Source organism: Entelurus aequoreus, linkage group LG06 (genome assembly GCF_033978785.1).
Source record: "Entelurus aequoreus isolate RoL-2023_Sb linkage group LG06, RoL_Eaeq_v1.1, whole genome shotgun sequence".
NCBI lineage: Eukaryota > Metazoa > Chordata > Actinopteri > Syngnathiformes > Syngnathidae > Entelurus > Entelurus aequoreus.
In genome coordinates this window covers 11,416,585-11,439,907 of record NC_084736.1, presented here as the reverse complement: position 1 = coordinate 11,439,907, position 23,323 = coordinate 11,416,585, and the positions used below count along the sequence as shown (strand labels likewise).

The following is a 23,323-nucleotide window of genomic DNA, read 5'->3' as shown; positions in this document are numbered from 1 at the left end:
GACATATACAACACGGTACATACATGTGACACGCACCCGTTGGAAAGGCAAACATGTTGACGTCTATAGCCAGAGAGACATGGACATATTTCTTCTTATAAAATATGATGTTTATATATATATAACTATTATAGGTAATGTATTTAGCATCATGACAGCTTTTATTTTGAAGCCACTACACTTACTATCACCAAGAGGATTTCACTTATATATTATTACTATTACTAATGTTATTATTATGAATAGTGATTAACAAAAAAAATATCATATTAAATTGTAAGACGGATGACAACTATATACAGTATATGATATTTAGCTATATATATCATATGTAGATATATATTATATATATGACACATTTAGATGATATACAAATGTATGGATACATTATATCTATAGATAAATAATATATACATATAAAACATATGTATATCATATGCAGTATATGATATATGTGGTAAATATGCATATATCATATTTATATATTTGTCATATATATCTGTATGATCATTGTCTGAAATATCTCTATATACTATATACAGTCGTGGTCAAAAGTAAATAACATAATGTCATGGCTGTCTTATATATACATACATATATACATCTATGTATATATACACTACCGTTCAAAAGTTTGGGGTCACATTGAAATGTCCTTATTTTTGAAGGAAAAGCACTGTACTTTTCAATGAAGATAACTTTAAACTAGTCTTAACTTTAAAGAAATACACTCTATACATTGCTAATGTGGTAAATGACTATTCTAGCTGCAAATGTAATGTAATTAATATGATAATAAAAATGCCTTGAAACACTTTACCTGTAATAAACACCTTTCCCCAATAATTGACCTGCTATGTGTGTATATATATATATATATATATATATATATATATATATATATATATATATATATATATATATATACATATATATATATATATATATATATATATATATACGTATATGTATATATATATATATATATATATATATATATATATATATATATATACGTGTGTGTGTGTGTATATATACATGTATATATATACACATATATATACACGTATATATATATATATATATATATATATATATATATATATATATATATATATATATATATATATATATATATATATATATACGTATATGTATATATATATATATATATACGCGTGTGTGTGTGTATATATACATATATATATATGCACATATATATACACGTATATATATGTATATATATATATATATATATATCTATATATATATATATATATATATAAATATACATATATATACACACGTATATATATATACATATATATACACGTATATATATACATATATATACACGTATATATATATACATATATATACACGTATATATATATATACACGTACGTATATATAAGACATGCTGATACAATTTCACTGCGCTTGTTGAGGGATGACAAGTCTGGGCGGTATATAATAAACAGTTTCTCTTTTATGCTTAAAAGAGAAACGGTTTATTATATTACAGTTTCTCTTTTATGCTTAAAAAGAGAAACTGTTTATTATATTCCGCCCAGACTTGTCATCCCTCAACAAGCGCAGCGGAATTGTATCAGCATGCCGTCACAGAAGGAAACACCTGAGCCAATCACCACGCCCCTACGCCTGCCTGTACCTACCCGTTCTGTGCCCTATATAAACCATGGTATGTGAATGCTTCTATTAAAATCTCCTGGTGATTGAGGAAAACCCCTCATGAAACAGGCCTGTAGAAATGAAGTAGTCTTGTGATTTTTTTGAGGTGTGACATTTATTGCTGGCCGGGGGTTGTCAGTTAGTTAGCACCATAACTCAAAAGTTATGGAAGGATTGTCATGGAATGTTCGAAATAGGATAAGTAATTATTGATTTCAGGGTTGATCTGGATCATTTCTACTACGTTACGAGCTTCAACTTCTGTGTCTACATCCTGGGGCCCTCGCCTCCACCCACAGAGACAAAGACAGCGGATGACTGACAAGACACTTTAATCTGTTTATTTCATAGCTGAACAAGTTATGGGCACATTTTGATGAGACTTTCAGGAAATGTCAGAAATGGGATAAGGAACAAATGATTACATTTTGGGGCTGATACGGATCACCGTCTGGTTTTTACTACTTTTTTTTTTTTACTGTCTCACACACACACACACACACACACACACACACACACACACACACACACACACACACACACACACACACACACACACACACACACACACACACACACACACACACACACACACAGAGACAACATTCGGGAAATTTGAACTGATACGGTACCGATTCCGGGTACCTGAGATTTGACACTGGTACTCAACTTTTCTGTTACTTTTGTGTGTGTAAATAATTTTTTTAAATTTTTAATAATAAAATCTCATTTTTTATTGCAACATTTACAAATGAGCTGATTATAATTGCTGTTATATCTTGTTTTATTATCACATTTTGTCATTTTGCAGGTATGTACACTAAGTTGCAATTGCAAGTCCAAGGCACTAGATGGCAGTCGTGTATAGTTCACGGTGCGTCGATCGGTTCAGTCTTTGCCGTCCGTTGCGCCCTACAAAGTGTTAACACTGCAAGTATTGTACTAATTACGCACCAGCTTTTTGATTGTAACGTGCATCTTCGTTGTACTTTTCACCAACAAATTTTGACGGTGTACAAATTAAGATGTCAAATCGCTACTGCAAACGTATATTAGCATCAAGCTAGCGTATTTTTTGGAAAACTGGAGCCTCACTTAACATACATTGGAGCGTCTTTTGAGTTGTTTACTTTGTTGGCATCGGAAATTGCAAATTACCAAATTGCGGTACTAATGGTACGCCAAAGCATCCCTCGATTAAAGTACAGTGTTTTATTTTCCCATATTCAAACACAGTGTTACTGTTCAAACTGCGTGTAACGCTACAGTGGCCAAAAATATGAAATATACTTGCTAAATAAAACTTCTGCCTGGTTTTTAATGACTACCTAGGCCTACTGCGCTACTTTATTTTAACATTGGCCATTACGGTGCTACTTGGAGAGCCAAGTGTTTTCTGAGGTGGTACTTGGCGAAGAAAAGTTTGGCTGAGTCTGCTCTCAGTGCTGCTGGAGTGATTGCCCGCCTCAACAAATTTGACGGTGCACAAATTAAGATGTAAAATCGCTAATGCTAATAAGTAGCCTTTATATTAGCATCAAGCTAGCGAATTTTTGGAAAACTCACTCAACTTACGTTGGAGCGTTACCAAATTGTGGTACTAGAGAGAAGAATACCTTGATGAAAGTACAGTGTTTTATTTTCCCACATTCAAGCACAGTGTTACTGTTCAAACTGCATGTAACGCTACAGTGGCCAAAAATATTAAAAATACTTGTTACATAAAACCTCTGCCTTGTTTTTAATGAATACCTAGGCCTACTACGCTACTTTATTTTAACATTGGTCATCACGATGGTACTTGGAGAGCCAAGTGTATTCTGAGGTGGTACTTGGTGGAAAAAAAGTTTGACAACCACTGACCTAGGGCTCCTGTAGTTTCACGGAGTCTGCTCTCAGTGCTGCTGGAGTGATTGCCAAGTGCAACCCAGGTACCGAAACATGGCACCGTTGGATTTTTAAGTGAAGCAGTAACCGGTGGGATTCAGTGGGTGCCAAAAAAATGTACCTATTCCTACACAACATAAGAGTATTGATACACACATACATACATTTAGTATAGACACACACAACAGAGTATTGATACACACATAAAGAAAACATTGTGTATGGATACTGTGGAAAAGATGCAGATATGATTAAGAGTTCTTTCTTTTTACATAGCCATGATTAGATGAGCTAGTACTATTCCTTTGTTTATTCTACCAGTCTCTTGTTGTCTTCCGATTGCCTGTTTAGTGTCTTAAACCATCAGGAATGTGAAATACAACACCCACTGGTTTCTTATCAGTGTTGAGGGGGGGAGTTGGGGGCTTTCTTTGTGTGAGGAGAGTGTGTTTTTTCCCCTTGGAATGCCAGATCAATTAGAGCAGCCGATACGAAAGTATTGATTGAGTTGACCTCCCAAAGCTTTGGAATCAAACTTGAAAATATTCCAATTCTGTCTTGAAGGTCCTTCTTACTCAGCATATATGTCATCAAAAGAACTTGGGATTGACCAGTAACTTAGATTCCCTTGGAGGAAGAACTGGTCCGACGCAACAATACACCCACACACACAAACAGTATAGATACACACATAAATACATTTAGGATAGATACACACAAACAGTATGGGTACACACAAATAATGCATTTATAATAGACACACACAGAGTATATATACATGTAGTACAAATACACACACACACAAAGATACACACATGAAGAAGACATTTTAAAAACTGCAGTGAAGCCGTCAGAAGCAAAAAGTGAAATACGAGAGACGCGTCGTGGACGCCATCAGAGCCTGACTGTGCATGTAATAGTTTGGTCCTGGTGGGTTTTGGCTGCGCGGCGAGTCCCAAAAAACCTCCAGCGTGAACGCCGCCCGCATTTTAAGAACGTGCTGGCCGGACGTGAAGGCGGCAGCGGCTGATTGAAAACAAATAAATCAGAGTCAGCTTTAAAGCGTGAGCTTGATTGTGTCTTTTTGTAGTCATGCACGCACACATTTGTCATGACAATACATAAATACATACCAATAGATACTGGCATGCTTTCATATTACAGTCTTTTTGTCTTTGTAGCACATATGAATATATATAAAATATGTATTATAATGCATTGTACAAAAAAAAAATTGCCTCACTATAAATATTAAAAAATAAAATTTAAACAAATAAAAATATAACTATTTTTTATTAATTATTTAGATTTTTATTAGAATGTTTTTTCAAATATTTTAATATTTTTAAATTACTTTTTCTTCATATAAACCAGATTGTATTATATTTGTAAAAAAAAAAAAAAAAAAAAAAAGGCACTGCTGTATATAAGAACTTGCTTCACTTTAAACAGGTTCAAATTATTTATTGTAAAATATGAAATATAAGTCAAAATTGTGGAAATTTAATTGAGGAAATAAAATATGTTTTCAGACAGTTTTAATATTTCTAACTGAAAAATATGTTTTGCTTATATGAAATACATAAAGTACATAAAGAGTGCATTTGTTAAAAAATATCCCCTCTAAAAAATATTGCTTCACTTTACAGAGGTTTACAAATATATTGTAACAATACAAAATATAAGCAATTTTTAAAGCATTTTAAATCATTTCTAATTATTTTTGATTTCTTGTATTAGAAATTAAATGATTATTTTTAAATATTATTCAAATGACATTTTTATGTTTATATAAAGCACATTGAATTTGTGAAAAATGTATTAAATTGTTTGTTAATTTGTTGTTGTTAATTTGTTAAAAAATGCACTACTTGGTGCAAATATGTTTCTTAATTATTATTTTAATATTTCTAAATGACTAATATTTTTGTTTGTATGAAACAGATTGTATTGTATTTGTAAAAAAAAAAAAACCTGCTTCACTTTAAACAGGTTCAAATGATATATTGTAACAATATGAAATATAAGTCAAAATAATGGCAATTTAAATTAGCAATAATTTAATCATCTATTTTTTTTTAAATCAGAAAATAAAAACAATTCTAAGACATTTTAATATTTCTAACTGAAAAATATGTTTTACTTATCTGAAATATGTAAAGTACATGAAGTACATTTGTTAAAAAAATATCCCCTCTAAAAAAATATTGCTTCACTTCAAATATATTGTAAGAATACAAAATATAAGTAATTTTTTAAAGCATTTTAAATTATAAACCATCCATCCATCCATTTTCTACCGCTTATTCCCTTCATTTCTAATTAATTTTGATTTCTTGTGTTAGAAATTAAATGATTATTTTCAAATATTATTCATATGACATTTTTATGTTTATACAAAACACATTGAATTTGTTAAAAAATGCACTACTTGGTAGAAAAAAGTTTCTTAAATATTTTAAAACTTCTAAATGACTAATATATTTGTTTATATAAACCAGATTGTATTATATTTGTAAGAAAAAAAAATGCACTACTGGATACAAAAACTTGCTTCACTTTAAACAGGTTCAAATGACATATTGTAACAATATGAAATATAAGTCAAAATTATGGCAATTTAAATGAGCAATAATTGAATTATCTTTTCTTTTTCTATCAGAAAATTTAAAAAAATTCTAAGACCGTTTTAATATTTCTAACTGAAAAAATATGTTTTGCTTATATGAAATACATAAAGTACATAAAGAGTGCATTTGTTAAAAAAATAAATTCACTCTAAAAAAATATTGCTTCACTTTAGAGAGGTTTACAAATATATTGTAACAATACAAAATATACTGTAAGTAATTTTTTAAGCAATTTAAATGATAAATCATTTAGTAATAATTTTTGATCTCTTGTATTAGAAAGTAAATTATTATTTTCAAATATTATTCATATGACATTTTTAAGTTTGTATAAAGCATTTGTTAAATAAATGTACTACTGGGTACAAAAAAGTTTCTTAAATATTATTGTATTTTTCTAAATGACTTTTTGTTCATATTTACCAGACTATTTTTGGTTAAAAAAAAAAAGCACTGCTGTATACAAAAACGTGTTTCACTTTAAACAGGTTCAAATTATATATTGTCACAATATGAAATATAAGTCAAAATTATGGCAATTTAAATGAGCAATATTCTTTTTTTTTCAAACAGAAAATAAAATATTTTTTTAAAGACCATATTCATATTTATAAATGAAAAATATATTTTGCTTATAAGGAATACATAAAGTACATTTGTTAAAAAAGATCCCCTCTAAAAAAATACTGCTTCCCTTTATAGAGGTTTAAAAATACAAATATAGGTCAAATTAAAAGCATTTTAAATTATAAATGATTTCTAACTATTTTTGGTTTCTTGTATTACAAATGAAATGATTATTTTCAATTATTAATATGACATTTTTATGTTTATATAAGACACGTTTTGTTAAAAAAAAATGCACTACTGGGTACAAAAAAAAGTTTCTTAAATATTTTAATATTTCTAAATGACTAATATTTTTGTTTATATAAACCAGATTGTATTATTTTTGTAAAAAAAATGCACTACTGTATACAAGAACTTGCTTCACTTTAAACAGGTTCAAATAATATATTGTAACAATATGAAATATAAGTCAAAATTATTGCAACTTAAATTAACAGTAATGGAATTATCTTTTCTTTTTCTTTTTTTAATCAGAAAATTTAAAAAAATTCTAAGACCGTTTTAACATTTCTAACTGAAAAAATATGTTTTGCTTATATGAAATACATAAAGTACATAAAGAGTGCATTTGTTAAAAAAATAAATCCACTCTAAAAAAATATTGCTTCGCTTTATAGAGGTTTACAAATATATTGTAACAATACAAAATATACTGTAAATAATTTTTTAAGCATTTTAAATGATAAATCATTTAGTAATAATTTTTGATCTCTTGTATTAGAAAGTCAATTATTATTTTCAAATATTATTCATATGACATTTTTAAGTTTATATAAAGCATTTGTTAAATAAATGTACTACTGGGTACAAAAAAGTTTCTTCAATATTATTTTATTTTTCTAAATGACTTTTTGTTCATATTTACCAGACTTTTTTTTGTATACAAAAACGTGTTTCACTTTAAACAGGTTCAAATTATATATTGTCACAATATGAAATATAAGTCAAAATTATGGCAATTTAAATGAGCAATATTCTTTTTTTTAATCAGAAAATGTCATATTTTTTTAAAGACCATATTCATATTTCTAAATGAAAAATATATTTTGCTTATAAGGAATACATAAAGTACATTTGTTAAAAAAGATCCACTCTAAAAAAAAATACTGCTTCCCTTTATAGAGGTTTAAAAATACAAATATAGGTCCAATTAAAAGCATTTTAAATTATAAATGATTATTTTCAAATATTATTTATATGACATTTTTATGTTTACGTAAAGCACATTGAATTTGTTAAAAAAAAAAAATGCACTACTGCGTACAAAAAAAGTCTCTTAAATATTATTTCAATATTTCTCAATGACGAAAACATTTTTTTGTTTATTTAACACAAATTGAAAAAACAGATTAAAAAACATAGTAACACAATGAAATATGAATAAAAATTACGGCCATTTATATGATTAAATATTAAAAAAAAATATTTAATCATATAAAAATTCTTGTTCTCTATGAAATATTACATAATGAACTATTCTCAAATTTACAAAGAAAATAGTGTTAAAAAAACAGCTACAGCTTTTATTTAACTATTTTTTATTTAACGGCAATCAAGTAATCAACTATAATCCCGCCCGCCCGACTCACCTGCGGGGTAAGGGTTCGGGGCAGTGGGTGAGTGGGCTTCCTTCGGCGGGCGGCGGCTCCCGGCGGCTCCTCAGCGACTGGCTCCTCTGCACCTGGCGCAGGACGCTACTCTTCAGGTCCAGCAGCGTCGTCATGGTGCTGAGACACCAGACACACACACGGTCAAGGCAAGTGGTTCAGGGCGGGGAGGAGTCCTGGTAATTTGCTGCCTGAAAAGGTGTGGAAGACGTTAGAAGACTTCAACATTTTGAACAGCACACTGACCCAGGTTGGCGCGACCCAACAAAAGTGTGATAAAAATGTGTTTGTGTAACTAGAACATTGTATTTCTAAAGGATAAAACAGACGTGGATTGTTCTAGTCTCCTAAGAACCAGCGTCCTCTGCAGACGTCCTCTACAGAGGACGCTGGGGTTGTGTAAATGGTAAATAAAAACAGAATACGATGATTTGCAAATCCTTATATTCAATTGAATAGACTGCAAAGACGAGATATTTAACGTTGCAACTGGAAAACGTCGTTTTTTTTGGAATTTGGTGCCTGCAACATGTTTCAAAAAAGCTGGCACAAGTGGCAAAAAAGACTGAGAATGTTGAGGGAATGCTCGTCAAATACGTAATTGGAACATCCCACAGGTGAACGGGCTAATTGGGAACAGGTGGGTGCCGTGATTGGGTATAAAAGCAGCTTCCGTGAAAATGCTCGGTCATTCACAAACAAGGACGGGTGCGAGGGTCGCCACTTTGTCAACAAATGCGCGAGCAAATTGTTTAAGAACAACATTTCTCAACGCAATAATTTAGGGATTCAACCATCTACGGTCCGTAATATCATCAAAAGGTTCAGAGAATCTGGAGAAATCACTGCACGTAAGCGATGATATTACGGACCTTCGATCCCTCAGGCGGTACTGCATCAAAAAGCGACATCGGTGTGTAAAGGATATCACCACATGGGCTCAGGAACACTTCAGACAACCACTGTCAGTAACTACAGTTCGTCGCTACATCTGTAAGTGCAAGTTAAAACTCTACTATGCAAAGCCGAAGCCATTTATCAACAACACCCAGAAACGCCGCCGGCTTCGCTGGGCCCCGAAGTCATCCAAAATGGACTGATGCAAAGTGGAAAAGTGTTCTGTGGTCTGAAGAGTCCATCCATCCATCCATTTCTACCGCTTGTCCCTTTTGGGGTCGCGGGGGTGCTGGAGCCTATCCCAGCTGCATTCGGGCGGAAGGCGGGGTACACCCTGGACAAGTCGCCACCTCATCACAGGGCCAATACAGATTAAAAAATAAATAAATAAATAAAATAATTGTGACAATAAAAAAATATCGATGTAATCATAAAAGTATCGACGAGATACGCTGTTGTACTTGGTATCATTACAGTGGATGTCAGGTGTAGATCCACCCATGGCGTTTGTTTACATTTTGACGCCGGTGAGCTACGGTGTGTAGTGAAGCATGTTTAGCTATTCCTCGTCCTGCAGGGATGATACTTGTAAGAAACTTACTTTATTTGTCGCCATGGAGACAAGGATTAGTGGGCATTAGCCGCTAACTAGCTAGCCATGTCTTAAAGCACCTCTTCCTGAGGGCGTTTCAGTGTTATAACTTCACCTTTATCGTTAGTTTTTAAGCCAAAATGCGTCCGTTCTCCCTTTTCTGTCTACACAACGTGTCTGCTTGTAAGTACTCTGTGATTGTGCGCTGCCGAACATGCTCCTCTGCTCGTAAAACTAGCAATGTCATGATGTGACAATGCGCTGTCATGCCCGTTAAAAAATTTTAAAAAATTAAAAATTGGGAACCCATCCATCCATCCATCCATCCATTTTCTACCGCTTCTCTCTTTTGGGGTTGCTGGAGCCTATCCCAGCTGCATTCGGGCGGTAGGCGGTGTACACCCTGGACAAGTCGCCACCTCATCACAGGGCCAACACAGATTAAAAAAAAAAAAGATTTTGTGACGATAAAAAATATCGATGTAATCATAGTAGTATCGACGAGATACGCTGTTGCAATTGGTATCATTACAGTGGATGTCAGGTGTAGATCCAACCATGGCGTTTGTTTACATTGTGACGCCGGTGAGCTACGGTGTGTAGTGAAGCATGTTTAGCTATTCCTCGTCCTGCAGGGATGATAATTGTAAGAAACTTACTTTATTTGTCGCCATGGAGACAAGGATTAGTGGGCATTAGCCGCTAACTAGCTAGCCATGTCTTAAAGCACCTCTTCCTGAGGGCGTTTCAGTGTTATAACGTCACCTTTATCGTTAGTTTTTAAGCCAAAATGCGTCCGTTCTCCCTTTTCTGTCTACACAACGTGTCTGCTTGTAAGTACTCTGTGATTGTGTGCTGCCGAACATGCTCCTCTGCTCGTAAAACTAGCAATGTCATGATGTGACAATGCGCTGTCATGCCCGTTAAAAATTTTTAAAAAATTTAAAATTGGGAACCCATCCATCCATCCATCCATCCATTTTCTACCGCTTCTCTCTTTTGGGGTTGCTGGAGCCTATCCCAGCTGCATTCGGGCGGTAGGCGGTGTACACCCTGGACAAGTCGCCACCTCATCACAGGGCCATCACAGATTAAGAAAAAAAAAGATTTTGTGATGATAAAAAATATCGATGTAATCATAGTAGTATCGACGAGATACGCTGTTGCACTTGGTATCATTACAGTGGATGTCAGGTGTAGATCCACCCATGGCGTTTGTTTACATTGTGACGCCGGTGAGCTACGGTGTGTAGTGAAGCATGTTTAGCTATTCCTCGTCCTGCAGGGATGATACTTGTAAGAAACTTACTTTATTTGTCGCCATGGAGACAAGGATTAGTGGGCATTAGCCGCTAACTAGCTAGCCATGTCTTAAAGCACCTCTTCCTGAGGGCGTTTCAGTGTTATAACGTCACCTTTATCGTTAGTTTTTAAGCCAAAATGCGTCCGTTCTCCCTTTTCTGTCTACACACTGTGTCTGCTTGTAAGTACTCTGTGATTGTGCGCTGCCGAACATGCTCCTCTGCTCGTAAAACTAGCAATGTCATGATGTGACAATGCGCTGTCATGCCCGTTAAAAAATTTTAAAAAATTAAAAATTGGGAACCCATCCATCCATCCATCCATCCATCCATTTTCTACCGCTTCTCTCTTTTGGGGTTGCTGGAGCCTATCCCAGCTGCATTCGGGCGGTAGGCGGTGTACACCCTGGACAAGTCGCCACCTCATCACAGGGCCAACCCAGATTAAAAAAAAATATATATTTTGTGACGATAAAAAATATCGATGTAATCATAGTAGTATCGACGAGATACGCTGTTGCACTTGGTATCATTACAGTGGATGTCAGGTGTAGATCCACCCATGGCGTTTGTTTACATTGTGACGCCGGTGAGCTACGGTGTGTAGTGAAGCATGTTTAGCTATTCCTCGTCCTGCAGGGATGATACTTGTAAGAAACTTACTTTATTTGTCGCCATGGAGACAAGGATTAGTGGGCATTAGCCGCTAACTAGCTAGCCATGTCTTAAAGCACCTCTTCCTGAGGGCGTTTGAGTGTTATAACGTCACCTTTATCGTTAGTTTTTAAGCCAAAATGCGTCCGTTCTCCCTTTTCTGTCTACACAACGTGTCTGCTTGTAAGTACTCTGTGATTGTGCGCTGCCGAACATGCTCCTCTGCTCGTAAAACTAGCAATGTCATGATGTGACAATGCGCTGTCATGCCCGTTAAAAAATTTTAAAAAATTAAAAATTGGGAACCCATCCATCCATCCATCCATCCATTTTCTACCGCTTCTCTCTTTTGGGGTTGCTGGAGCCTATCCCAGCTGCATTCGGGCGGTAGGCGGTGTACACCCTGGACAAGTCGCCACCTCATCACAGGGCCAACACAGATTAAGAAAAAAAAAGATTTTGTGACGATAAAAAATATCGATGTAATCATAGTAGTATCGACGAGATACGCTGTTGCACTTGGTATCATTACAGTGGATGTCAGGTGTAGATCCACCCATGGCGTTTGTTTACATTTTGACGCCGGTGAGCTACGGTGTGTAGTGAAGCATGTTTAGCTATTCCTCGTCCTGCAGGGATGATACTTGTAAGAAACTTACTTTATTTGTCGCCATGGAGACAAGGATTAGTGGGCATTAGCCGCTAACTAGCTAGCCATGTCTTAAAGCACCTCTTCCTGAGGGCGTTTCAGTGTTATAACGTCACCTTTGTCGCTAGTTTTTAAGCCAAAATGCGTCCGTTCTCCCTTTTCTGTCTACACAACGTGTCTGCTTGTAAGTACTCTGTGATTGTGCGCTGCCGAACATGCTCCTCTGCTCGTAAAACTAGCAATGTCATAATGTGACAATGCGCTGTCATGCCCGTTAAAACATTTTAAAAAATTAAAAATTGGGAACCCATCCATCCATCCATCCATTTTCTACCGCTTCTCTCTTTTGGGGTTGCTGGAGCCTATCCCAGCTGCATTCGGGCGGTAGGCGGTGTACACCCTGGACAAGTCGCCACCTCATCACAGGGCCAACACAGATTAAAAAAAAAAAAGATTTTGTGACGATAAAAAATATCGATGTAATCATAGTAGTATCGACGAGATACGCTGTTGCACTTGGTATCATTACAGTGGATGTCAGGTGTAGATCCACCCATGGCGTTTGTTTACATTGTGACGCCGGTGAGCTATTGTATCCTCCTACGGTATAACTTCGCCTTTATCGTTAGTTTTTAGGCCAAAATGTGTCCGTTCTCCCTTTTCTGTCTACACGCCGTGTCTGCTTGTAAGTACTCGGTGATTGTGCGCCGCCGAACATGCTCCTCTGCTCGTAAAACCAGCAATGACATGGCGACGACGTGCCGTCATGCCTGTAAAATGAAAAAAAATATGGCGAACCGGTACTTTTCAAACAGGGTATAGTACCATTTTTGATTCATTAGTACTGCCATACTATACTAGTATTGCAGTGTTTCCCACACATTCATTTGTTTGTGGCGGCCCGCCACGAAAGAATTACGTCCGCCACAAATTAAAAAATTTAAAAAATATATGTATTTTTTTGTCCTGTCCAGCTTCTCGGGCAAATCATATAGTTGATGTAGATGCCCGTATCGGCTGTTCAGATTTACTTTACAAAAGAGAAGTGTAGGATACTTCTCTTGTTGCCTTATTTGTATTTGACCACTACTGTTTTCTGTTTATTTGTTACTGACTGTGGCAGGACACCTCTGCCTCTGTTTCACTTTATGTTGCTGGTAAATAATATGGTTGTAGTAGTAGGCTAAAGTTAAATTATTTAGTATGCACTAATTAAAGGGGCAGAGCTTTAAGAGACATTTTAGCTTTTATATTTTATAAGATTTATTTTTTGTAAGAACCACAACTAATAAATATATTTCAGTGAATAACTTATTGTTCAAATCTATATATAAATATGTACATAAAGTGTTGTAATTATATTGTAAAATGGATGGATGGATGGATGGACGGACGTTTAAAACAAAACTGTTATTATTAATTAGTATGGATAAATTTATTGAGCCTTTTTAGAGAAAATCATATCATTGTAGTAAATTATGCAAATTACTCGATGATGTCATGGTGACCACGCCCATAGCCACGCACCCACCGACACAGGTATCTTGGCAGTTTATGGGAAACGCTGTATTGGTACACCGTACAACCCCATTAAAATTAAAGCTACACACACACAATGGCGTTGTGAAGGTCTCGCCCCTCCGGGTTCCTTGGACCACCAATGACGGACATGACAGCCTCGTTCATCTTTGTGAACAATGATTTATTTTGCAATAAATGTTCTTTGGGTTCTTTGTCAGTCATTTCTGTCCGTCTCGCTCTCACTCTCGTTCGTGCTCATTCTCGTCTTCCACCATCGACAACTCCCTCTCTCCTTCCCGACTCACACTCTCAGCCGGGTCACCTAGGCACCTGTCGCTGATCTCGAAGCCGGTCCTGGTCACACTGCAGGTGTGCAGGCCACGCCCCCCCACACAGGCGTGCTCCCAGTAGGGCTGCTGTTATAGAACCTCTGAGACGTATCGAAATTGTTGAAAAATACTATTATAAAAGGGACGTTTGGGTTTGAAAGCATGGAAGTTGCGGTAAAGAGGGAGTGTAAGGTTAGTTGTCTGCTGGCGGTTGAGGTGCTGAGAAACGTCAGTGGTTAAAGGTCTTCCCGGTCAAAAACCAGGAGGTGTCGCTCGGCTGAATCCTCGTCTCATTAGACTGTTGTCATCGCCATGGCGACTTGCAACTGCAGCTGGATCCCTCCCTTCTTTGCCAGACCCTCATCGGCTAGTTATGTCTGTCTGAGGTGTCGGGCTGAGTGACGTTTGTGTTAATTTGTGTTATTGCCGAGACAAATCATCCGGGCGTCGATGTTATATTAATTGACTTTACTGAAACATAATCCTGTGGAAACTTCTCAGCACATTTTGCTGCTGCTAGAATTAAACAGGACTTGCTACAAAACAATGCTAATGAAAGGATGGGACCTTAGACCGGGGGGGTCAGCAACCCGCGGCTCGTTAGCGCCGTCCTAGTGGCTCACTGGAGCATTTTTAAAAAATGATTAAAAATGGAAAAAGATGGGGGAAAAATATATTTTTTCGTTTTAGTATGTTTTTTGTTTGGAGGACAAACATGACACAAACCTTCCCAATTGTTGGAAAGTACGGAGCCCCTAAAGGGACATGGGGGAAAAAAATGTTTTTATAATTTTTTTTATTTTTTATTTTTTTAAAGACATGTATCTCGTGCGCATGAGAAACTATCTTCCAAAACCTTGGTTTTGGAATTGTATTGCATTGTTGTGGTATTGTTGTGTATTGTTTTGTTGATTGATTAATAAATTCATTAAAAAAAAATAATTTTAAATTAAAAAAAAAACTATCTTGTGCTACGAGAAACTTTCTCGTGCGCACGAGAAACTTTTTTATAAAATCATTAAAAAAAAATATATATATTTAAAAAAAAAAAAAAATTTATTAAAAGAAACTATCTCATGCGCACAAGAAACGTTCTCGTGTGCACGAGATAGTTTCTCATGCGCACGGGATACATGTCTAAAAAAAATAAATTTAAAAAACAATTGTAATTTTTTTCAATTTTTTAAAATATTTTTATAAAAAGTTTCTCGTGCGCACGAGGTACATGTCTAAAAAAAATAAAAAAATAAAAATTATTTTAAAAAAAAATCCCCTATGTCCCTTTAGGGGCTCCGTAGGAAAGCCCACTGTTTAATATGCGTTTAATATGTTTAATATGAGTATTTGGTGACCATCGTTTTGTCCCACTCATTTTGGCGGTTCTTGAACTCACCATAGTGTGGACTGTGATACAACAGTTTGTTTACATGTAAAATCTTCCACTCCTCCTTTGTCTCGTTTTGTCCACCAAACGTTTAATACTGTGCATTAATGCACAAAAGGTGCGCTTTGTTGATGTTATTGACTTGTTGGAGCGCTAATCAGGCATATTTGGTGAGTGCATGACTGCAAGCTAATCCATGCTAACATGCTATTTAGGCTAGCTGTATGTACATATTGCATCAATATGCTAGAATTAAACAGGACTTCCTACAAAACAATGCATTGTAGGAAGTCCTGTTTAATTCTAGCATATCCACAGACTTCCACTTGGCAACCAGAAGTTCCCCCTCTCCAGGCGGTGTAGACACTGCTGCCCAGTAGAGGTGGTTGATTATACTTTGCACCCAGGGCTTCAGGTCTTCACAGTCCTTATGCTTGGCGATGGCCTTCAGTTTCTTTCCGATGGCTACAAACAGAAAAAAACAGAAATTTGTGGATTAAATACAATATCGCATTCATCTGATCACTGATATGTACACACTACTTCACAACTTGTCATGCATACAAATAATCCAACTAACATTTTGCAACATGCCAGATGTCATAGCAGTGCCGTGTATTGGGCATGTTTTCACGAATACATTTAGCGATCTGTCTGTGTCGGTCTGTCACCAGCACCCCGACATCCAGGTCCCAGCTGATCAGCAGTTCCACCATCCTCTTCAGTCCTTCCATCTCCATATGGTAGCTGACAAGACATTCGTTGCTCTGAAATATATATAACAGAAAAGGAATGAGCAAAGAAAAAAATGAAAAAGGGGCTTAGTATACATTGAAATGGTTAATGTTATTAGACAAATTTACTAGGATAATTCTGGAAAATCCCTTATCTGCTTATTGTGTTACTAGTGTTTTAGTGAGATTATATGGTCGTACCTGTACAACCTGAAGGTCGAGAACCACATTGGCCACAAGCTCCATTGTGGTGTAGGTACCGAACTTGGCGCTGTGTCCCGGACTGTCTGCTCGCCCATCACCACCAAGGACGAGGGGTCGGCCTTCCACCTGCAGCATGGTGAGGTGCGTCCGTTGCTGTTCCTCCCACACCTTTTTGATGGCTGGCTGCAGGATGAGCTCCTGGTGGTTGAAAAATGTCCTCTTCACATACGTGACCACTCCGATGCTGTTCAGCACTTGCAACACCTTGCCAGAAGATGCCCCAGCGAAGAGGATGCCAGCAGACAGCAGGATGTTGCCCGCGGCATAAGGGCCAATGTTTGGCTGGCTGCTCCAACTACTCCTCTGGTCACATGATGCACATTGAAGAGTCATGGTCAGCTGTGTACCGTTCGAATCCCAAGAAGGGCTTATGTCCTGGCTGCCACAGACTGGACAGTGACACCACTTGACGAGACTCTGGAGGCACGACTCAAAGATGATGTACTTCGGTTCCTTGTGGCAGCCCTCTTCACGCATCTGGTGAGTACATGGGCGATCTGGCGACCCGTCAGATTGACACGGATCCGATGTCGTTGACTCACTCGGCACATAGCTGTCATCGGAAGAACCACTAACAAAAGGCGCAGTGGGACTTGATGCTGGTCCTTCATCAAACAATGCAGGAGGTGGTCGTAGCTTGGCTTGCATTCCAGACGCACCTGGAGCTGCTATGTTAGTCTGCATCTCGGGGCTGTCAGATGGAGCTGCTACACTTGACAATGGGACTTCACTAACCCTGGCCGGCCGAGCTCTAACCCTCTCGAGGATATCTGGGGTCACCTGGTGTCCTAGCAATAAAATCAAGCACAAGTTGTTTTATATAATCTGTTAAAATTAAACTAGAATCACATAATAATTATTGTCTTTGAATCACCTAATTTATCTGTCTACTCTACTCTGCACAGGCAGCGTGCAATGTGTACTGTGATGTGCAGAATCATGTTCGTCACCGAAATAGACATACCCTTTGATCTATGATGTATTTTCCCTGTTTGGGTGCTCTTGCTACTGGTCATTGCTGTTGGTGCTGTCCCAATCGGTACCCAGTCCGTCTGGCATCCTTGTTCTCTTGTATTTCCCTGGAAATGGAGAAACAGCTACATGTAATATGGATACCTCATTTACATTAATTATGAATACTTTTGGATTGGGCTTGAACTGTAATCCATTTGAACATTGATTAGGAAAACAAATCGAACCTGATCTTGATCGCCCTCCTCATCAGGCAAATCTAGTGCCATTGCCATTGGTTCATCCACCGCATCCGCCACTGATGCCGTAGTCGTACTGTCCATGATCTGATCTATTGTCTGTAAATGTACAAAACTTTATATTATTGTCTATTGTAATCTATTGACAGTATTGACACTATTGACAGTAATGTCAGTAAATGTACGATACTTTATACTGCAGAAGAACTTGACTAGAACTTGAAGCAATAATTATATGTAGACTATTTTATTGTTAATTTATTTCATTGTTCATGGAGTAGTCCAGTGGTTCTCAAATGGGGGTACGCATACCCTTGGGGATACTTGAAGGTATGCCAAGGGGTACGAGAGATTTTTTTTTAAATATTATAAAAATAGCAACAATTCAAAAATCCTTTATAAATATATTTATTGAATAATACTTCAACAAAATAAATGTTTAGAATTAAGTTCATGAATCCAGATGGATCTCTATTACAATCCCCAAAGAGGGCACTTTAAGTTGATGATTACTTCTATGTGTACAAAATATTATTTATAATTGAATCACTTGTTTATTTTTCAACAAGTTTTTAGTTATTTTTATATCTTTTTTTCCAAATAGTTCAAGAAAGACCACTACAAATTAGCAATATCTTGCACTGTTATACAATTTAATAAATCAGAAACTGATGACATAGTGCTGTATTTTTTTTCTTTTTTTCAACCAAAAATGCTTTGCTCTGATTAGGGGGTACTTGAATTAAAAAAATGTTCACAGGGGAAAATCACTGAAAAAAGGTTGAGAACCTCTGGAGTAGTCTATGACTGTGTGTGTTAGTTTTGGTTGATTGATTGAGACTTTTATTAGTAGGTTGCACAGTGAAGTACATATTCCGTACAATTGACCACTAAATGGTAACACCCCAATAAGTTTTTCAACTTGTTTAAGTCGGGGTCCACTTAAATTGATTCATGATACAGATATATACTATCATATATATACTATCATCATAATACAGTCATCACACAAGATAATCACATTGAATTATTTACATTATTTACAATCCGGGGTGTGGAGGTGGGGGGGTTTCAACAATTGAGAACAAAGAAATGGATATTGGAACAGTGTAGTCTGACTATGAAAACTGGATATCAAGATTCTTACCCTCTTCCTTTCCCTTTTGGCAAATGCAGACCTCATGTGCCCAGTCTGTCCGCTTGTGGAGGGGGTCGGGTGCTCCGGACTTGTCCGTGGTCTATCGAAAATAGTTGGCTTCGCACCTTTCTTCAGCACGAGTCGACGAGTGCTGATTCCCATTTCTGCCATTCGCAAGGGACCCTCTTCGAAACATGATCTTTCGAAATGTTCGCTGCATAATACACTGTACTTCGTATGTGTCGTCCAATCCAACCGTGTTCGCTTGACTTCTTTGTTCCATAGTAAAGCTTGGCCGCCATCTTTTGGGAAAAGAAACAATGAAACACCGGTTGTGTTTTGGTTTGTGTTGCTACATCCAGCAGCAACACACCGCTTCCCTACAACTCTCTTTTTTGCAGTCTCCATTGTTAATTGAACAAATTTCCAAAAGATTCACCAACACAGATGTCCTGAATACTGTGGAAATTAGCGATTAAAACAGAGCTGTTTAAATTGGGAGGGACCTATTCCAAGATGACGCGTTCAACTGCCTTCGTCACGCGCATACGTCATCATACCGCGACGTTTCAGCCGGATATTTCCCGGGAAATTTTAAATGTCACTTTATAAGTTAACCCGGCCGTATTGGCATGTGTTGCAATGTTAAGATTTCATCATTGATATATAAACTATCAGACTGCGTGGTCGGTAGTAGTGGGTTTCAGTAGGCCTTTAAAGGATGGGACCTCAGACCGGGGGGTCAGCAACCCGCGGCTCTTTAGCTCCGCCCGAGTGGCTCTGGAGCATTTTTTAAAAATTATTAAAAATGGAAAAAGATGGGGAAAGAATTTTTTTTTTAGTTTTAGTATGTTTTTTGTTTGAGGACAAACATGACACAAACCTTCCCAATTGTTAGAAAGCCCACTGTTTAATATGTTTAATATGAGTATTTGGTGAACATCGTTTTGTCCTACTAATTTCGGCGGTTCTTGAACTCACCGTAGTGTGGACTGTGACGCTACAGTTTGTTTACATGTAAAATCTTCCACTCCTCCTTTGTCTCATTTTGTCCACCAAAAGTTTTATACTGTGCATTAATGCACAAAAGGTGCGCTTTGTTGATGTTATTGACTTGTTGGAGTGCTAATCAGGCCTATTTGGTCAGTGCATGACTGCAAGCTAATCCATGCTAACATGCTATTGAGGCTAGCTGTATGTACATATTGCATCATTATGCTAGAATTAAACAGGACTTCCTACAAAACAATGCACATTAAAGGATGGGACCTTAGACCGGGGGGTCAGCAACCCACGGCTCTTTAGCGCCGCCCTAGTGGCTCACTGGAGCATTTTTTTTTTTAAATTAAAAATGGAAAAAGATGGGGGGGAAATATTTTTGTTAGTTTTAGTATGTTTTTTGTTTGAGGACAAACATGACACAAACCTTCCCAATTGTTAGAAAGCCCACCGTTTAATATGTTTAATATGAGTATTTGGTGACCATCGTTTTGTCCTACTAATTTCAGCGGTTTTTGAATTCACCATAGTGTGGATTGTGACGCAATAGTTTGTTTACATGTAAAATCTTCCACTCTGTCTCATTTTGTCCACCAAAAGTTTTATACTGTGCATTAATGCACAAAAGGTGCGCTTTGTTGATGTTATTGACTTGTTGGAGTGCTAATCAGGCATATTTGGTCAGTGCATGACTGCAAGCTAATCCATGCTAACATGCTATTGAGGCTAGCTGTATGTACATATTGCATTATTATGCCTCATTTGTAGGTATATTTGAGCTAATTTATTATCCTTTACTTTTATCCTCTTAGACTATAATTTAGTTTTGCATGTCTCATGACACATTATCTGTATGTAATATTGGCTGCATTTCAGATAGTTGTTTGTGTGCAATGTTGTTCCAGACCATAGCAAAAGTTACCGAGCTTGCAAATATTGTAATAAATGTATTAAAAGAAGACAGCCTGCCGTTTCCTTTAACTTGGACACACACATATATACCTTTGGCCATTAAAAGCCAGTAATTTCCAGGATTCATCTCACCTTCTGAGTAGCCTCTGATTTACAAGCACGGCCGAGAAACCCTGAGGCAAATGGCTCATCTGAGGAACGTTGAAAAATAAAAATAATAAAACTTGTAAAAGAATAAAATACAAGTAAAATGTATGAAGATTAATAAAAAATAAAAATAACAAAAAATTAAGAAATATAAAAAAATTTAAACAAATTTAAATAAAATATACAGTAAATAAATAATACATAAATAGAACTAAATAAAATCTTGCATAACAATATAAAAAGTAAAATACAAATGACTTCAATAATTAGCCTGCTCTTAAAAACATGAACAATCTCCACTCTATTTTTAATTTTTTTTACTTGAATAACTTAAAGTTTTTGATATTTTGGGTATATTTTATTTTTTAGAAGCTTTTAGTATTTTAGATCAGGGGTGATATTGAAAAGTCAAGTATGGGGTTGGGGAGCGTTTTGATACATCTTATTTATTAAAAAAAAAAAAAAATGCTAAAAACCGATATATATCTAAAGACAAAACTTTTGTGTTATAGGTGACTAAGTATGTTCAGCTTGTTCCCATTACATTCAGATTGTTTGCTCTTATTTCTTAGAGTTTGACTGTTGTTTTATTTTTATTTATTTATTTATTTATTTATTTATTTTTATTTTTTTAAATTTTTATTTATTTATTTATTTTTGTTGTTGTTTTATTTTTAGATAGAGTATTATTTAAAAATACACAACTTTTTAGTTTTTAGCAGATCAGTATATTTGCACAAAGTGTTGGTATCAGATTGGTATCGCCAATACCAGCCTGAATTTTACTTGGTATCAAATAAATAAATAAAAATGTGGTATCGCACATCACTAGCTTCTATCAATATACTATTTGGTTTAAAAATTATAATAAAAGATTTTCAAATCAGGTTACAAAGCTTCTCTTGGCCTGTCAAGTATGACGTACACATGCAGAAAGTAAAGGCTCAGATGGCCTAAAAACACCTTTTTAACAATGTATTCTTAAAAAAAATAGAGCACATTTATTTATATAAACAATACAATTTTAATTAAATTATTTTTATATTTTTTATAAATTATATAAACAATGAATACAATTTTAAATGAATTCTTAAAAAAAAAATTAATTGCTTTAGAATTGAAAATTAAAAAAATTCAGATGTGAATCAGTTTTTTTTGAGCACCCCTACCAGCAAGCAATGAATGTGCATAATTGGCCTTGACACATTAGCAAAAAAAAAAAAACCCATGAAAAGCAAAACAAAGAGGTTTAGAATTATTTTGTTTTTTAACTTTAACGTTTCTTTCGCTCTTGTATGGTCTCTCCAGACTAAAAAAAAGTTATATAACCTTCATAACGCGACAGCGGCTCTCTCTCCGCCGAGCAAGAAGATTCAAATAATATATTTAATGAAGTGGAGCGGAGCACAGCGGAAGGAGGGAAGGATGAACAACGTCGGCCAGCAATATCAACAAATGATATTTCATAAATCAACTCCCCTCCAGAACCTTTTATGCCATTTACAGTAACTCATCACATCTAACTCCTCCAGATGGTCCTCCGTTTTATTAGCAGTTCATCGCCATCATCATCTGGACAAAAGGTGGAAACAATCCTGACATTTGATGACTGCAGCTTTTCACTTATTTGATGAAAGCGTGCAAGAAAAGTCCCCTAAATGTCACCAAGGACAGGTGGTAGAAGTCTGCGGGAAATCAATCATTTCTGCAACCGTACGTCCTTTTTATGTTGCGCTCACACTAGTAGGAAATAAATATATACTTGGTGAATATTTTGGTAGGGTTCACTTTATTTTATCGATCGACCGATATGGAAAACTACTAGTTTTTGGCGGTAACTAGTAGTCTAATGCGTTATTTTTTATATTCAGTAACTCAGTTACCGTTACTACATGATGCGTTACTACGTTATTACACGTTATTTTTTATGTAGTATCGGCTAGAAACAGAAGATCTGAGTGTGTTTTATTGGAGCGCTGCAGTGTCGTCCTTCTGAATCTTCTTGTGTCACAACGGGGACAAGAGAAGAGGCGCGCTCTGTGTGTGTCTGGGTGTGGGTGTGGGTGTGGCAAGGGGGGTGGGGTCGTGTCTGTGTTTACTAACAAGACATCATGGCGGAGCTGAAGTCGAGTTTCTGAACATGGA

The 23,323-nt window shown here is 36.0% G+C and overlaps 2 protein-coding genes across 4 annotated transcripts in view; both read right to left on the bottom strand.

Moving 5' to 3' along the window:
* Nucleotides 1-23,323, bottom strand: part of baiap3 (BAI1 associated protein 3) — a 160,174-nt gene that overhangs the window by 108,686 nt on the left and 28,165 nt on the right. For 2 of the 3 annotated variants that reach the window (XM_062049979.1, XM_062049980.1), the window contains exon 2: nucleotides 8,429-8,637. In XM_062049979.1, coding sequence (XP_061905963.1) covers nucleotides 8,429-8,562 — 134 coding nt within the window. In that variant the 5' untranslated portion in view covers nucleotides 8,563-8,637. The remainder of the gene's footprint in view (nucleotides 1-8,428; nucleotides 8,638-23,323) is intronic. The other variant, XM_062049982.1, reaches the window with a different exon arrangement.
* Nucleotides 14,300-19,527, bottom strand: LOC133652637 (uncharacterized). Its single transcript, XM_062051604.1, has 7 exons — nucleotides 19,130-19,527; nucleotides 17,971-18,081; nucleotides 17,736-17,850; nucleotides 16,709-17,559; nucleotides 16,354-16,540; nucleotides 16,094-16,238; nucleotides 14,300-14,423 (listed from the first exon to the last, which is right to left on the bottom strand). The coding sequence occupies exons 1-7, from the start codon at nucleotides 19,289-19,291 to the stop codon at nucleotides 14,300-14,302; spliced, it is 1,695 nt and encodes a 564-aa protein (XP_061907588.1). The 5' UTR covers nucleotides 19,292-19,527.

Excerpts from the sequence above, each read along its gene's own strand:
- LOC133652637 (XM_062051604.1), bottom strand. The coding sequence starts at position 19,291 with ATGGCAGAAATGGGAATCAGCACTCGTCGACTCGTGCTGAAGAAAGGT. Across the intron at positions 17,560-17,735 it reads AATACATCATAGATCAAAGG|GACACCAGGTGACCCCAGAT; the intron begins GTATGTCTATTT and ends TTTTATTGCTAG. Across the intron at positions 14,424-16,093 it reads CTTCTGGTTGCCAAGTGGAA|TGTGACCAGGACCGGCTTCG; the intron begins GTCTGTGGATAT and ends GCACACCTGCAG.